General features: G+C 53.3%; 1 protein-coding gene and 1 long non-coding RNA gene across 3 annotated transcripts in view; one reads left to right on the forward strand and one right to left on the reverse strand.

The window, feature by feature from the left end:
* LOC310712949 overlaps nt 1-17,053 on the forward strand; it is a 2,318,697-nt gene that overhangs the window by 2,283,397 nt on the left and 18,247 nt on the right. The gene's annotated exons all lie outside the window — the stretch shown is intronic.
* Nucleotides 155-16,915, reverse strand: POLR2I (RNA polymerase II subunit I). 2 transcript variants are annotated; one of them, XM_083516398.1, is made up of 6 exons: nt 16,768-16,915; nt 3,892-3,946; nt 2,302-2,375; nt 1,296-1,370; nt 992-1,043; nt 155-397 (listed from the first exon to the last, which is right to left on the reverse strand). In XM_083516398.1, exons 1-6 carry the CDS (start codon nt 16,824-16,826, stop codon nt 335-337), a joined length of 378 nt encoding a protein of 125 aa, XP_083372524.1. In that variant the 5' UTR covers nt 16,827-16,915; the 3' UTR covers nt 155-334. The 2 variants fall into 2 exon arrangements, with proteins under 2 accessions (XP_083372524.1, XP_083372525.1); XM_083516399.1 differs by lacking the exon at nt 16,768-16,915 and adding an exon at nt 6,696-6,864.

Below are 17,053 nucleotides of genomic sequence, written 5' to 3' on the forward strand. Positions count from 1 at the left end.
GGAGCATGGGGGTGGACTAGATGACCCCTGGGTCCCGTCCAACTCTTAAGGTTCTATTATTCTTTTATTCTCGCCAAGCTGCTTTAATTGTGTACAGATATGCCAGCCTCAGCTGCCCCACCCAGGATGGCTTGAGGAAGCACAACTTTGGGACTTTTGTAAAAATATAAACCATGTTTTATTAACAGAGCCGAAAACACAAACAACCCAAGTCAAAGAGGGTGTCTAGGCACAGACAGGCAGCAGCTGAATCATCTGGAAGTTTATCAGAAAAGAGAGAAATTAAGGTAGTGGCAGGAAAGGGACAAGGAGGGGGCTGACGTCTCCACGGGCTTCACTCTGTCCAGCGGTGACCGCAGTGTGGGGCCGTGCAGACGTAATACAGCCTCATGGCGTCCTAAAGCAGAGAGGGAAGGGGTGAGACGGGTATTCCAGGTGTGTTTCCATGCCTTGCCCCCGTGATCATAAAGACCTCCGGGGAAATGTGAAGGCTTAAAACCCAACAGAACCAGAAGCCACCTTTCAAACCTCCACAGACCCCAATCCCCAGGTTTTGGAGCTCTGGAAAAAAAACTCCTGTTATGTTTGCAACATAACCATAATGCTGTTTTGTTTTGAACTGCAAATGCAGAACCGCAAATTGCTTTGGCAGTGGGAACGCCCTTCTGCGAGTCTGTAAGGAGCTCAGCTGAAACACCCACCTCTGGTGGAGTTTTTTTTAAGTGGCAGAGACTCCAAACTCTATGGCAGCCGCCCAGCTGGTTTTAAGAGGAGATATTTGAATAAGTGAGTGGGGCAGCGGGTGGAAAACAGACATGCAAATCACGTTGGGGTCACGGCTGAAATTCTGCTACTGAAGTAGAGGACCCGATGTAGGGAACCCCACATGCAAAGCGAGGAAATGTCATTGCTCGTAACTTTTAAGAGGGGTGTCGCTGCCAGGGATTACAAAAACATCGGCTGCCCTAGATCTCCAAAGAAGTCTCCTCACCTCAGCCCTTGCGCTGTGAGACTGGAAAAACACGGCTTCCTTGTGGCCGCACCTGGAAGACAGGGGTGGAAAGATCTGGTTATGAGGCAGGGCAGATCCCGGAAGCGCAGAGGAAATGGCCCACACCCCGCCCTCCCAAGCTGGTATCCCACGCCCGATGTCTGGGACTAGCTGAGGGGAGTCCAAAATGTCTGGGAGGGCTGGACTCCATCAAAGGCTTTGGTTTGTCCCAGGCTGTTCTATGCTTTGTGGCATTTGCCGGACTTTTTAAAAATAAGAAAAGCGGCTACAGCTCAGCACTCACTTCTGGCAAGGGTGGTCCTCTGTTCGGGGCAGAGTTGGGTCCTGGGAAACGTCAGCAATGATCTGGGTTAGTTCACTGAAATGCAGATGGTTATAAAGTGATTCTTTTGACTGCCCACTCCCAGTCAGCCCATCTTGAAAATACATTGGAAACCATTATGTGATGAACGGCAGTCTCTTGCTGTCAAAAGTGAGCCCCATCCCCGGGGGGAAAAAACCTTTTCTTTTGCAGTCATCATTCTTCTCACTGCACTGCCCCCAGGACACCTGGCTGCTTCCTTACCACCTTTCTGAATTTTCCAAAAAGACCCTCTCTTCTCATTTCTCCACCCCCATCGTTCTGCCCGGACGCTGAGGTCCAGCACCGAGGGCCTTCAGGCAGTTCCCTCCCAGCGAGAAGCCAAGTTACAGAGAACCAGGCAGAGGGCCTTCTCGGTGGTGGCACCCGCCCTGTGGAACACCCTCCCACCAGATGTCAAAGGAATAAACAACTACCTGACATTTAGAAAACATCTGAAGGCAGCCCTGTTCAGGGAAGTTTTTAATGTGAGATATTTTAATGTATTTTTAATCTTTGTTGGAAGCCGCCCACAGTGGCTGGGGAAATCCAGCAAAATGGGCGGGGTACAAATAAATTGTTGTTGTTGTTGTTGTTGTTTCTGTGTGGGTGTTTCCCCCCCACCCCCACTGACCACCTTGGCCTGGCACCTGGACTGGAAACTATGGTTCTGTGAAGGCAGCCAAGAAATAACTTTTCACTGCAGCTGCGTCACTTTGCCAGTTTACGTTCAGCTTGTGATCAACCACCAGGGCATTTTTCCATGTTTCACTTGTCTGAACAAAGTGGATGCAAAACTAGACTAGATTTTCAACGCAGGAATACAGGAGGTTGCCTTATGTAAAGTCAGTGCGTTCCCTTATGCAGCGTGGCTGGCAATGGCCTCTCCAGGGCTTCAGGCAGATCAACACAGGCCAGCAATTCCTTCAAGGCAGCTGCTGGTACTTACTCAACTTCATGCGTGATCTTATTGACGTAGATGCAGCTATTGTCAGCCTCCTGCTGGTAGTCGCAGTTGCGGCACTGCAGGGAGAAGAGGAGAATGGTCACACATTCACGTTTCCAGCAAGCCCTCGGGGGGGGGGGCAAAACATTACCTACAAAACTGACGCCAGGAGGGAGAAACTGCCTGGGTGTCACGGACCGGTTGGACGTAGAGGAACGGTGGGAAGAAGGGAAGAAGGCTCCGAGTGCCGGGATTAGTGGTGGGACAGAGGGAGGAGATGGGGAGGAGGAGGTGTCAGAAGCTGAAGGTGTAGCACGGCTTAGTGAGCTCTGAGTCTGCGGCAGAGAAAAGTCAAGGCAGAGGCGGAAGAGCAGGATGAGGGAGGCCAAGAGGCAGAGGTGAGTCAGGCTGGTGAAGCAGCACAGGTGTCTCCCCCTCCTGCTGTGACAAGCGCCCCTCTTCCCTGGGCTCCCAAGACCAGGAGAGGTATGAAGTGTGAGGAGCAAAGGAAGACCTGCAGGCACAGTCTCAGACTGCTCAGGAAAGACCTGGAAGAGGAGACTTAGGTGCTGTGGGAAGGCAGGGCCCTTCAGTCTCCACAACGGCTACATAAAGGACAAGACCTACCAAAGAAGAGTCGCCGTGCTCATTAGGCCTGGCATTCCTGTGTGGATCCTGTTTCCCCTAACTTTCTGCTATGTAAATACATCCATAATTTGAAGCAACAATTATATGTTGCTTTTATCGATTTAAAGTCAGCTTTTGATACGGTCCCAAGACACGCATTGTGGCAAAAATTGGAAAAGACAAATATAGACCCCCGTCTATTATTTCTCATCAAAACATTATATACTGACACATCAATACAAGTAAAGGTGGATCTGGCTGGCCATCTCACCACTAGAATCAAGACCACTACTGGAGTCAAACTGGGCTGCATTTTGGCACCTTTCCTGTTCAATTTTTATATTAATGACATGGTTAAAGAACTGGAGGGCCTACAGTTTGCCCCTGTCACAATTCTCGACCAAAAACTCTCAGTTTTAATGTATGCTGATGACCTAGTACTTGTATCTAGAACCCAGGTGGGCCTGAGACGGCTGCTTGCAAAATTAAGTTCATATTGATATTGTTTTTAACATTAGTGACCATGTGATGATTTTAGCTTATGAATTTTATTGTTTAATGTTTTTATTTGTACACTGGGGTACTTTTATAGCTCTTTTTAGAGTACGTAATGTTTTAATAATATAAATGTTTTAAGTTTTTTTAATCAATTCAGTATATATATATATTTTAATTGTCAAATAATTCTGTGTACATTGCGGCAGCCTTTGGCTATGTGCAATAAAACTGACTGACTGACTTGCTTCCGCTCCTGACACTGCACACCCGTGATCCGTGCCCAGCAATCTCAAAGGCTGAGTTATGGCTGCCTCCCAGGCAAAATGACCAAGCCCGCCCCTTTCCTGGCCAAAAGGTCCCAGCCAGGCAGCTGAGCTGGGAAGGGACTGCCACAAAGCCACAACAGCTCACGGTGAAACTCTGAACTCAAGAGTCTACCTGAAGTGAGTATTGCCACCTGACACTCACAGCATAGAGAAGGATCCTGTTCTCTTTGTCTTCTTTAGGGTACAACATGTTGTTGCTGTTAAAAAAGAGAGGAGAGAGTGAAAGATTTAAGTGAGTTTCTTGGGGAATAGGTGAGATGCAAATGTAAAACTAGAACTAGTTGGACGGACATCAAATGAAGCTGAGCGGGGAGTGGGGAGCCAACAGCTGAGACCGCCTTGCCCGGCCCTGGCGCCCTCCAGATGTTGTGGGCAGCGACAGCTGTTCTGGCTTGAGCTGACAGGAGCTGGAGCCCAAAGCCCAGGGGCAGAGAGCAGCTGCTTTGCGGGGAGAAGGTCCCAGGTTCAGTTCTCTGCCTGAAATCCTGGAGGCCACGGCTGCCAGTCCGTGAAGACCATATTGGGCTAGATGGACCCATAAGTCTGACTCAGCACAAGGCTTAGGGATTCCTGCGTCCAAGTCCCTTGGCAACATGGAAGGATAACTTTTTCTGATGCTAAGAGCTGTTAGGCAGTGGAAGAGACTCCCTCAGAAGATGGTAGACTCTCCAGTGAGAGCCAGCGTGGTGTAGTGGTTAAGAGCGGTGGACTCGTAATCTGATGAACCGGGTTCGCTTCCCTCCACCTGCAGCTGCTGGGTGACCTTGGGCCAGTCACACTTCTCTGACGTCTCTCAGCCCCACTCACCTCACAGAGTGCTTGTTGTGGAGGAGGAAGGGAAAGGAGAATGTTAGCTGCTTTGAGACTCCTTCGGGTAGGGATAAAGCGGGATATCAAACCCAAACTCTTCTTCTCTTCCTTCCATGGAGGTTTTTAAGTGGAGGTTGGATGGCCCCTGTCAGGGATGCTTGAGCTGTGATTCCTCCTGTGCAACAGGGTGGGCCTAGCTGGCCCCGGGGAGCCCCTCCACAATTCTATTATTCCTTCGCCCCAGTTTTAAAAGCGAACCCATTTTTTTGCTCTGCAGCTCAGCAGGATCGCTGCCTGTCTTTGTTTTCCCATTACGTTACCAGAACATGAATCTGCTGAATCTGCTCCAAGAGACGCTGGATGGGCAGCTTGAAGCACAGTCATTTCTCCTCCCTTTTCCTGTGCTCATAAATTGAGGGACGCAGGAGTACTAATTTTGTTGTTGCTGTTTTATTATTTCTACCCTGCCCCAGGGTTGCCCCAGCTTGCAACATATATAAAACATAAGAAAACATTGCACATTATAAAAGTATGCCCTTATTGAAGTCCTCAGCCTCCCTGATAATGGCCCTCACTACGCTACATTAAAGGGATACGCGTGGCTCTGTGCTCTAAACCACTCAGCTTCTTGGGCTTGTCATCAGAAGGTCAGCAGTTCGAATCCACAGAACAGAGTGAGCTCCCCTTGCTCTGTCCCAGCTCCTGCCAACCTAGCAGTTCGAAAGCACGTCAAAGTGCAAGTAGATAAATAGGTACCACTGTGGCAGGAAGGTAAATGGTATTTCCATGCTCTCTGGTTTCCGTCACGGTGTTCCGTTGCGCCAGAAGTGGTTTAGTCCTGCTGGCCACATGACCTGGAAAGCTGTCTGCGGACAAACACCGGCTCTCTCAGCCTGAAAGCAAGATGAGCGCCGCAACCCCATAGTCGCCTTTCACTGGACTTAACTATCCAGGTATCCTTTATCTTTTTTACCTTTTACATTAAGTAGGCTTGGGTGTCTTTTCTGCCAAGCATGTTTACGTGTAAGAGAAGCCCACTAGTCATGCAATGCCAGCCCACAGAACAGCACTTTCTGGAAAAGACCTCCAAACAATCATTATACCCTTATTGTCATTACTAATTCCCAGGTTGTGGCAACAGTTGCACGCTATCAGCTTCAAGGAGCCACAGATGAGAGCAGAGTGCAAGGCTGGGACCAGAGGTGGAAGGAGAATGACATGCCCTAACATCCCATATGGCCCTGGAGGGGAGCCAATGGGTCTCAAATCCTCGGTGCATTAGGAACTTCCCCTACGTGTGAAGACAGTTTCCAGCGAATTGAGCAAATGAGACCAACAGGAGGTCCAGCGGCCAAGAAGGCGGATCCTGCCTATGCTACTGAGGGAAGAGAGATGGGGCTCAGTCACCTGGGAAGGGAGCCCATCAGGAGGAAGGAAAGCTCTGGTCCTAAATCTCTGCTGCCTTTCAGGATATCTTTGGGAGAAGAGTGTGATGGCCTGGGACTGGGGCTCGGACTCGGAGCCGGAGGAGTCTCAGTCCGCACCGGATCCTTTGCCTCAGGTGGCATCCGGACCAAGTCTGGGGCCTGATCCTGAAGAGCCCCAGTCTGCACAGGTTCCCCTGCAACAAGCACCAGCTGGGCCGAGTCAGGGGCCTGAGCCTGCCCTGGCTCCAGATGCGGGGATGACCTCATTGCCTCCAGCTGGGCCATCACTCACAGCTGCTCCACTACCAGTTGGGTCAGGGGAGGCTGAGGCGGTCCCTGGGTCTAGTAACCCACCGACATCTCCCGAGCTGCAGAGACTGAGGTCTGAGAGAAGGAGAGACCTGAGTACTCGCAGGAGGAGTGCTTGCCTTCGGGCAAAACAGGGAGGTGAGTCGCCGGGGGATCAGGACCGGCCGTTACTCCGACAGAGATAAAAGGCTGTTGGACCCCGCCCCAGGTTGCGGGAGCAACGTTGCTGTTGGCCAGAACCTGCCTGAGATCCTGTGCCTGACCTTGCCTGGTTTCCTGCCTTGTGTCCTGCCAGAGTGACTCCTCGCGGAACCCTTGGATTCGGGACCGGACCTGGACTGCGTTGCTCGGGTTAACCCCCGGGCCCAGCACAAAGAGAAAGCTAAGGGGTGAGCCCCACACAAATCCAGAGTGGAGTCAGCTGAGGAGGTTGGGTGGCGCCTTGTGCGCCTCCTTCCGTCAACTCCTGCCGCCAAGTTGGTGCCAAACGCATTGCTCTGCTTTCCTTTGGACCACCTCAGCGTGGCCGAGAGGGGGGTCTTCTCATCTGGGCAGCCCAGGACCTCATTTCAGTGATGCCAACACAGCAGTTTGACTTCACCCCCTGAGGCACACTCCATTGTCTCTCAAGACAAACAGGTGGCAACGATGATTACTTTCTAAGTTTGCATACCGCCCTTTTCTGAACATACTGTTCCCAATTAACGCTCCAGTGACCCAGAAACAACAACAGCTGTTGGAATATTATTGTGCTGCAATATTATAGCTTGGTTCAGGTGATTTGGAGTGAGTTTGACTTCAGCCCCAGAGGCGCACAGACTTGTGCCAACTAAGATGACTTTTTAAGTTTGCTTACCACCCTGTTTGGAACACAGAGTTCTCAACTTGGGAGGAGAAGAAGAGAGGGCCATGAAATAACCACACGGATTACTCTTAAAAGCAATTACTGCTCGAGTCTTATCGCCTGAGACAGATGATTCACATACTGGTGACATTGCGCTCCAAATGCCTGACATGACATGTTGGTGATCTCATGATCCATATTTCCCAACAGATTGATATTGAAATTAAAAAGTACGGGGGAAGAGATAAAATCGTACAATATTCTAAAGTACCACGGCCAAGGAGTCTGTCACCTGTCCTCCATCGCCTCTCTCTGGGAACAGTCCCACAGCTCACCAGCCAGCGCATTGAGGCTCTTCTGACGCTGAATCTAAATCCCAAAGCCAGATTAAAATGGATCCAGATAACTCTAAACTGGTGACTGGGAGCGGCCACCAAGACCATATAACACCAGTCCTGAAAGACCTACATTGGCTCCTAGTACATTTGGCTGACCTTTCAAGCCCTCAACGGCCTCGGCCCAGTAGACCTGAAGGAGCGTCTCCACCACCATCGTTCTGCCCGGGACGCTGAGGTCCAGCTCCGAGGGCCTTCTGCTGGTTCCCTCCCTGCAAGAAGTAAGGTTACAGGGAACCAGGCAGAGGGCCTTCTCAGTGGTGGCACCCACCCTGTGGAACGCCCTCCCATCAGATGTCAAGGAAATAAACAACCATCTGATGTTTAGAAGACATCTGAAGGCAGCTCTGTTTAGGGAAGCTTTTAATGTCTCATGTTTTACTGAATTTTTAATATTTTGTTGCAAGCCGCCCAGAGTGGCTGGGGTATAAGTTGTTGTTGTTCATGATTGTCAGAGCTGCTTGAAGATCCTAGCTCACAGAGGATCACGCTAGCCAGCGATCATTAAGTAAAAGTCTTTATTGAATTACAGTTTCCATTCTCACGCTGCTGCGTGCAACTCTACGTCTAGTAGCTAGATCGGCGAAGCTCCGTCTGAGTCTCCGCCCCGTGTGCACCAACTTAATATCCTAGCCTTGCTCCACCTTTTCCGCCTGACTGTCCTCCTCTGGGTCCCTCTACCCCCCGGGGCTTCTTCCTTCCGGGATTCTTCTGACGCTGACCCGGACCCTCCTGCCTCCTTGCGCCGGGCTTTAGGACCTGGTTCCCTTTCGGGGCTGCTTACTGCGCCGCCTTCCTCTGCATTTGAACTTGGCGCGCGCGCCCAACCTTCCACTTTCCTCTTAACCGTTTCTTCGCTCCCCGATGGAGGTGTGGCCACTCCTGACTCATGCCCTCCCTCCTGTGGTGAGCTGCCAGCGCTTCCCCCCTGGCTCCCTTCCTCTTCCCTGCTTCCTGGCGGTGACGCTGGTCCCGATTTCCAGCTGCTCCCCCCTGAGTCCCCTCTGGCTCTATCTTCCTGGGGTGCCCCCCTAGACTCCCCCCTTGCCCTGGCCACTGGTGCTCCTTTCTGTGAATCCTCTGATTCACTGGAAAGACTAGGAGATCTCGGGTCGTCGTCATCACTCATCTTTTCTTCTGCCTCCTCCCCTTCGCTCTCTGTTTCCTCCCTTGCCCGTGCCTCTGCTCCTAAACCCCTGACATCCATCCCCCCCTCGAAGCCCCCCATTCCCCCCTCCCCTCCTTCCGGTGCTGGAGCTGGTGGCTGCTGTTGCAAAGGGACGAACGTCGGATATCGGTCGCTTCCCGTGGCGGGCCTCCATCTGAACTCTCCCGGGTCTTCCTCCCTGCTCTCGTCGACGACGGTCACCTCCGCTTCCATCTCTGTGCCGTCGTGCTCGAAACCAGGGTCGTCCCCGAAAATGTCCATGTCCGTCTCTCCCTCACTTCCTCCTGGCGGCGTTGCTCGTCCTGAGCATTCCAGCCACTTTCTGCGGAACTGCTCCTCTGGCCTATCGTCCCACCAATACGAGGGTTCTGAGGCAGATCCCGAGGGTGACCCCTCCGGGGAACGGACGTCTCGTGTCGGTTCCTCGTCCGAGTCGAACCCCCGGAACGTGCTGGCCGAAAGCGTGGGCGTGAAAAGCCAGTCGTCGAAAAAGTCTGCTGGCATAGGTCTATGTGGGAAGAGGGCATGAAACTCGTCTTTGAGCAGAGGTTCGTCTAAGGCGTAGCCCGGCACCCAGCTGTTCGCACTGGCCGGGGTGCCCTCCTTGGCGAGAAAGTATTCTACCCCCTCTTCCCCCCATCTGGAGTCCAAAATCTCCGTGACTTCGTTGATGCGCTCCTTCTGTGCCACTCCCGCGTGCCCTGTTCTGTCTCTGGCCGGACTCGGCGCCGTTCCGGGTTCCTGGAACCTGTGCGGTGCCTTGTAGGGAGTGAGCACCGATCTGTGGAATACCGGATGCATTCTGGAACCCTCCGGAAGTGCCAGTCTGAAAGCTACCGGGTTGACCTGCTCTTCGACTTGGTAGGGCCCCAGTTGTTTATGCCCTAGTTTCTTCTTGGCCAACGACCTGGCCGGCACTGCGTGGGCTGCTAACCAAACCCAGTCTCCCACGTGGAGCTCTTCTCCAACCCTTCTGTGCTTGTCTGCTTGTACCTTGTATGCGTGCTTGGCCAGCTCCAGGTGGCGCCTCAGCTGATCGTGGACTTCCTGCAGCTCCGACGCGAACGCATCTGCTGTCTGCGGCTCCCCCTCCCCCATTCTTTCCAGTCCCGGGAAGGTTCTGGGGTGCCTCCCGTTGTTGGCGAAGAACGGCGTGACCCCCGTGGACACGTGCTTCGTGTTGTTGTAGGCGAACTCGGCAAGCGGCAGGTAATCCACCCACGTCGCAGGCTGTTGATTTGCATAACATCTCAGGTACTGCTGCATGATGGCATTGACCCGCTCCGCTTGCCCGTTGGTCTGCGGGTGTCTCGCCGACGCCAGGTTGATCTTGACGTTCAGGAAGCCCATCAGCTTCTGCCAGAAATTCGAGATGAACTGCCGCCCCCGGTCGGACAGAATAGACCGTGGCAGACCGTGAACCTTGAACACGTGGTCTATGAACAGTTTGGCGGTTTGCTCCGCCGTGGCCACCTTAGCACACGGAATGAAATGCGCCATCTTGGAAAACAGGTCCACCACCACCAGCACTGCCGTCTTGCCCCTTGAGCTGGGCAGATCCGTGACAAAGTCCAGGGCCACCCTTTCCCAAGGTTCGACCGGAGTTTGCAGCGGTTCCAACAGTCCGGCCGGCGGTTTGTGCACTGGTTTGGCCCTCTGGCAGGTGTCACACCTCGCCACGTAGTCTGCGACCTCCCCTCTCATTCCAGGCCACCAGAAATCCCTGGCTACTAATTCCACCGTCTTCTCCTTGCCAAAGTGCCCAGCCGTGGGCGCGTCGTGCAGCTGCTGCAGCACCTTGGCTCGAAGTTCGTCTCCCGGCACGTAGATGGCCCCTTTACGGATGAGCAATCCATCTCTTAGCTGGAAACCGTCGGCCGCTGCCTTGCCCCTTTGCACCTCTGCCATCTTTGCTTGTGCGAAGGAGTCCCCCTGCAACGCTCGTCGCACCGCCTCTAGGTCCACGGTCGCCGCGGCGCACGCCCACACTGTTGGTGCGAAGATGTGCATGGCGGCCGCTGGTGTTGCGTCCTCCAGATACTGTGGCTTACGGGAGAGAGCGTCTGCCATGATGTTGGTGTCCCCCGGGACATACTCTATTCGGAAGTCGAAGTTCGCAAAGAACTCAGCCCAACGTATCTGCCTCTGGTTCAGGAACTGTGCCGTGCGCCAGTGCTCTAGATTCTTGTGGTCCGTGCAAACCTGCACCGTGTGCTTGGCGCCGATCAGAAAGTGCCTCCACGCCTTGAACGCTGCGTGAATGGCCAGCAACTCCCTGTCCCATATGGTGTAGTTCTGCTCAGACTTGCTGAGCTTCCTGGAGTAAAACGCTCCCGGTCGCCACACCCCCTGCGGGTCTTTCTGCAGCAGGACCGCCCCCACGGCTCTGTCCGAGGCGTCTGTCTCCACCCTCATCGGCTTGCTGGGGTTGACATGAAGCAGCTGCTCTTCCGACGCGAAGAGACGCTTGAGTGCCTGAAAGGACTGCTCCGCCTGCTCTGTCCAAATGAACTTCTTTTTCTTGGAGTTAAGCGTGTCAGTGATGGCCGCCGTCTGCATCGCGAAGCCCTTGATAAACTTGCGATAGAAGTTCGCAAAGCCGACAAACCGTTGGACCTCCTTCCGGTTGCGCGGGCTCTTCCAATCCAACACCGCTCGAACCTTGGCGCTGTCCATGGCGAGCCCCTTGTCAGACAGCTTGTAGCCCAGAAAATCCACCTCCGGCACGTCAAATTGGCACTTCTCCAGCTTGGCGTAGAGCCTATGTTGCTTTAGCCTGCTCAGCACTTCCTTGACGTGTTTGTCATGCTCCTGCTGCGACTCCGAAAAGATCAGGATGTCATCTAAGAAACAGACGCACGTCTTGTAGAGAAGTCCCGCCAACACGTGATGCATAAATGCTTGAAAAACGTGGGAGCCATTTTGCAATCCAAAAGGCATAACTCTATATTCGTAGGTCCCCAGTGGCGTGAACATGGCTGTCTTCCACTCATCACCCTCCCGCATGCGAATGAGGTTGTACGCCCCCCGCAGGTCCAACTTGGTGAACACTCTGCCCTTCCGTACCTTTGCGAGGAGGTCGTCAATTCGGGGCATGGGGAAGTCCGATGGCCTAGTCACACTGTTCAAAATCCTGTAATCCACTACGAGTCTCTTTTGGGGCGTGTCCCGCTTCTTAACAAAGAATACGGGACTGCCCCCCACTGCCTTGGACTCCCGGATGAAGCCGCGCTGCAAATTATGATCAATGAACTCCTTGAGTTCTTGCAGTTCGTCCTCTGACATGGAATACAGTTTCCCTTTAGGCAGCGCCGCCCCCGGCAGCAGGTCAATTTTGCAGTCATATGGTCTGTGAGGGGGTAGCCTGTCTGCCTCCTTCTCGCAGAAAACTTCCAAAAATTCAGCGTACTTGTGGGGAATCGCTTGCAGCGTGCCTAGCAGCAGCTGTGACTCCTCTTCCTCTCCTTCCTGCCTGGGCACGATGCAGTGTTCAGCACAAAAGGAAGAGCCGAAGGTCAGCTGCCTCTGGTACCAAGCCATCGTTGGGCTGTGCTTGTCCAGCCAACTCATGCCCAATACAATGGGCGTGTCAGATAGTTGAGTGACGTTGAAGCTGATGATTTCTCTGTGATTCCCAAGTCGCATCACCATTGGTGGCGTCTGCTTCACCACTTGCCCCCCGAGCAGCTCCCTGCCATCCACCGTGACAACCTGCAGGGGCAGTGTGGCCGGCAGCAACTGCACAGCGTGCCTGTCGACAAAGTCCTGCCCTATAAAGTCCGCATTGCTGCCTGAGTCAATGGTGATTGGCACGTCCATGGTGATTCCATTGGGCAGCTGGAGAGATGCTGTGAGCCTCACTACTGGTTTGGGCGGGAGGGGGTTCACGGGCTGTAAAATCTCTGGGGACTGCGTCACTAACACGTCTGGCTGGGCCCCAGTGCCTCTTCCTCCAGCCAGACTGCGTCGTTTCCCTGCTGTGGTCCTCCTTGCTGCGTTGCTGCAGTCACCATTGCTGAGGCTGCAGTGAGCTTGTGGGGCCTCTGGGGACACTCTTTTGCCATATGCCCTGGCTCCTCACAGACGTAACACTTCCTGTTCCCTCTAGGAGGCTTCGCTTTCACTGCTGCCGGTGCTAGGGCTCTGGTTGCTGACTGAGCCCTTGCACCTCCAACCTCCATAGGTTCGGCTCCTCCTCCTGGCGAAGGCGTGGATTGCGCCCGCGCTGCTTCTCTGGGAAGGAAGGAGGGGCCCCCGGCTGGTTCGCGCCCTCCACGCCCTTCGTCCCTGCTCCACGGACGTCCTTCCAGCCTCACCCCCACTGCCAGTGCCCTCTGAACGACCTCCTGGGTGGTTCGGGGTCTCTCCCCCCTCGCGATCTCATCTTTAATCGAGTTGTGCAGCCCCTCCCAAAAGAGGTCTCTTACAGGAGCCGAATCTCTGTCCCATTCCAGGGCACTGACCAAGGCGAAAAAGCGGGCATGATACTGCCTGACGCTGGCCCTCCCTTGTCTCAGCCCATGCACCTCCTTCCGTGCAAGATCCACGTCAATACTTGATAAAAAACACCCATCCATCGCTTTAATAAAGGCATCTGCATTCTGGAGCGCCGGATCCTTATCTCTCCATAAATTGCGTAGCCATGCTTTCGCATCCCCATGCAAATGGGACATGATGAACCCCACTCTCTCTTGTTCATCTCTAAAGTCTTTATGCAGCAGTTGCAGTGCGCACAGTACGTCGGCTCTAAAGTTGGGATACTGTTGCAGGTTCCCATCGAAGTGAGAGACCAGCCCGCCTGTCCGTCTCGCCAACCCAATTCCCTCCTGCCGGGGTGTCTGCTTTGTCAGCACGTCTAACCTGACCTGGAGATCCCTGCAGGCGGCAGCTGCCTCCTCCTCTCTCTTCCTGGATGCGAGAGCCTCGGCGTTCAGTTGTGCCACTGCGTTTCTGAGTTCCTCTATCTGCTGCTCAGCCGTCATGTCGTCTGCCGTTCGTGAGCTCGCTAGTAGGCACCTGTTTCTCTCCCCTCCTCGAGGCTGTAGATGCCCACAAGAGGGAGACGGAGCTTACTGTCAGAGCTGCTTGAAGATCCTAGCTCACAGAGGATCACGCTAGCCAGCGATCATTAAGTAAAAGTCTTTATTGAATTACAGTTTCCATTCTCACGCTGCTGCGTGCAACTCTACGTCTAGTAGCTAGATCGGCGAAGCTCCGTCTGAGTCTCCGCCCCGTGTGCACCAACTTAATATCCTAGCCTTGCTCCACCTTTTCCGCCTGACTGTCCTCCTCTGGGTCCCTCTACCCCCCGGGGCTTCTTCCTTCCGGGATTCTTCTGACGCTGACCCGGACCCTCCTGCCTCCTTGCGCCGGGCTTTAGGACCTGGTTCCCTTTTGGGGCTGCTTACTGCGCCGCCTTCCTCTGCATTTGAACTTGGCGCGCGCGCCCAACCTTCCACTTTCCTCTTAACCGTTTCTTCGCTCCCCGATGGAGGTGTGGCCACTCCTGACTCATGCCCTCCCTCCTGTGGTGAGCTGCCAGCGCTTCCCCCCTGGCTCCCTTCCTCTTCCCTGCTTCCTGGCGGTGACGCTGGTCCCGATTTCCAGCTGCTCCCCCCTGAGTCCCCTCTGGCTCTATCTTCCTGGGGTGCCCCCCTAGACTCCCCCCTTGCCCTGGCCACTGGTGCTCCTTTCTGTGAATCCTCTGATTCACTGGAAAGACTAGGAGATCTCGGGTCGTCGTCATCACTCATCTTTTCTTCTGCCTCCTCCCCTTCGCTCTCTGTTTCCTCCCTTGCCCGTGCCTCTGCTCCTAAACCCCTGACAATGATCATCATCATCAAAGCTTTTATCGGCTTCATATACAAACATCCATAACATAACAGTACAGAGTTACTGCTTCCCCCATGTCACAAAACATTTACCCCCCCCCCAAAAAAAAGGAGAGGCAGAGCAGACTATTGTCACATCTCTAGGTCTCCAGGGAGATTAGTCGTCTACAATGTGTTTCGACAACAGAATACTGTGGTACTTCAGGATGTGAACGGGATCCATTCCAGAGCCCGGTTCGCATCCTGAACAGAACGTAAGATGCGTCTGCGCATGTTTCGCTGCTTCCGCACATGCGCGTGACGTGATTTTGACCGTCTGCGCAAGCGGCAAAACCTGAAAGTAACACGCTACGTTCCTTCCAGGTCGCCGTGGAGCGCAACCCAAAAATACTTTTCCTGAAGCATATTTATCCCGAGGTATGACTGTACCAGATAAAATAAAAAAATTCCTTCCAATAGCACCTTAAAGACCAACTAAGTTAGTTCTTGGTATGAGCTTTCGTGTGCATGCACACTTCTTCAGATACACTGAAACAGAAGTTGCCAGATCCTTCTATATAGTGAGAAGGTGGGGAGGGGTATTACTCAGAAAGGTGGTGGGAATGGGAGATTGGCAGATAGCTGAGATGAGCCTGTTGACGACTCTTAACGACTGCAATAGGTCTTACAGGAAAAGGCAAGGGGTGAGGAGGTGAGAAATGGCTTAGTCATGTATAATGAGATAAGAATCCAATGTCTTTGTTCAGACCAGGTCTCTCCATGGTTTTAAGTTTGGTAATGAGTTGCAATTCAGCAGATTCTTTTTCCAGTCTATTTCTGAAATTCCTTTGTAGTAAAACAGCTACTTTGAGATCTTGTATAGAATGTCCTGGGAGACTGAAGTGTTCTGGCAACTTCTGTTTCAGTGTATCTGAAGAAGTGTGCATGCACACGAAAGCTCATACCAAGAACTAACTTAGTTGGTCTTTAAGGTGCTACTGGAAGGAATTTTTTTATTTTGACTATGGCAGACCAACACGGCTACCTATCTGTAACTGTACCAGATAAAGATATTTGGCCCCTAACTTGGAGAGCTCGTGGTCATTCCCCAATAGTAGAAAGTGTATGACCGCCGACTCTGGTTTCCATTTGGGGGTGCAGAGTTGCTCTAGGAATTGCTGGCGGAGATCAGCATATAGTTTACATTTAAGAACCAGATGAGTCAGAGTTTCCACCAGGTGCTCATCCCATGGGCAGATTCTACCTCTCTCCGCCATGCCCAGGAACCTTCCACATGGCTTGGAGTTGAACCTGGCCAGCGAAAAGGCCCTTCCTTCTTGAGGGTTGAGCAAAAATTCGAGGGAGTTGTGGTTAGTTCCATGTGCCCAGGAAAGTTGAAAGTCAAGAGGGGAGCATGTTGCTGTTGTTGTTAAATTGTTGTTGTTTCCTATTATTCCCCTTACTATGATCGCTGCTGCTGTCGCTCCACCATGTGCATCTCTCCCTAACCCCGTGTATCTGAAGAAGTGTGCGTGCACACGAAAGCTCATGCCAATAACTAACTTGGAAGGTAAAGGGACCCCTGACCATTAGGTCCAGTCGTGGCCGACTCTGGGGTTGCGGCGCTCATCTCGCTTTATTGGCCGAGGGAGCCGGCATACAGCTTCCGGGTCATGTGGCCAGCAGGACTAAGCCGCTTCTGGCGAACCAGAGCCGCACATGGAAACACCGTTTACCTTCCCGCCGGAGTGGTACCTATTGATCTACTTCCACTTTGAGGTGCTTTCGAACTGCTAGGTTGGCAGGAGCAGGGACCGAGCAATGGGAGCTCACCCCGTCGCAGGGATTCAAACCGCCGACCTTCTGATCCACAGTGGTTTAGACCACAGCTCCACCCGCGTCCCCTAATAATTAACTTAATTGGTCTCTAAGGTGCTACTGGAAGGAATTTTTAAATTTAATTTAATTTAATTTAATTTAATTTAATTTAATTTAATTTAATTTAATTTTCTTTCCCTAACCCCTGACTGTGTTTTGGGAAACCATGCCAGTCCCTCTTTATTTTCGGTTCTTCCTTATGCAGGATATCCCCCCCCCCCCTTCTCGGGATATCACAGACCTCCAGCGTTGGGAGGGGGACCCCCGAGGTCATCTAGCCCGGCCCCCTAAGGGGAATAATGGAGGGCCGTTCAATGCGGCCCCCGCCCTCTCCTCCTCCCCCCCGTCCCGCCCCCCGCCTCCCCCTCCGGCCTCACCATTCCTGGCAGAAGCGGATCCCCACGAAGCCCGGCTCGTAGGCCCCTTCCGACTCCATGGCAACCGCCCCGACTGCGCAGGCGCAAAACGCTCCTCCCGCCCGGAGCCCGGCTCACGCTCGGCTTCCCGGGCTCGGACTGCGCAGGCGCGGCTCCCGCCCTTCTCCTCTTGGGCGCTTCGGCTACGGCAGCCGGCAGGGGCCAGAAAAGACCCGAGCGCGGAGCGTGGCTGTTGTGGTCGCCTCGCCTGGAAAAGGAGATGTTAAAGGATTCAGGGGGGGAAAGG

Source organism: Podarcis liolepis (assembly GCF_965112155.1).
Source record: "Podarcis liolepis genome assembly, chromosome: 7".
Classification (NCBI taxonomy): domain Eukaryota; kingdom Metazoa; phylum Chordata; class Lepidosauria; order Squamata; family Lacertidae; genus Podarcis; species Podarcis liolepis.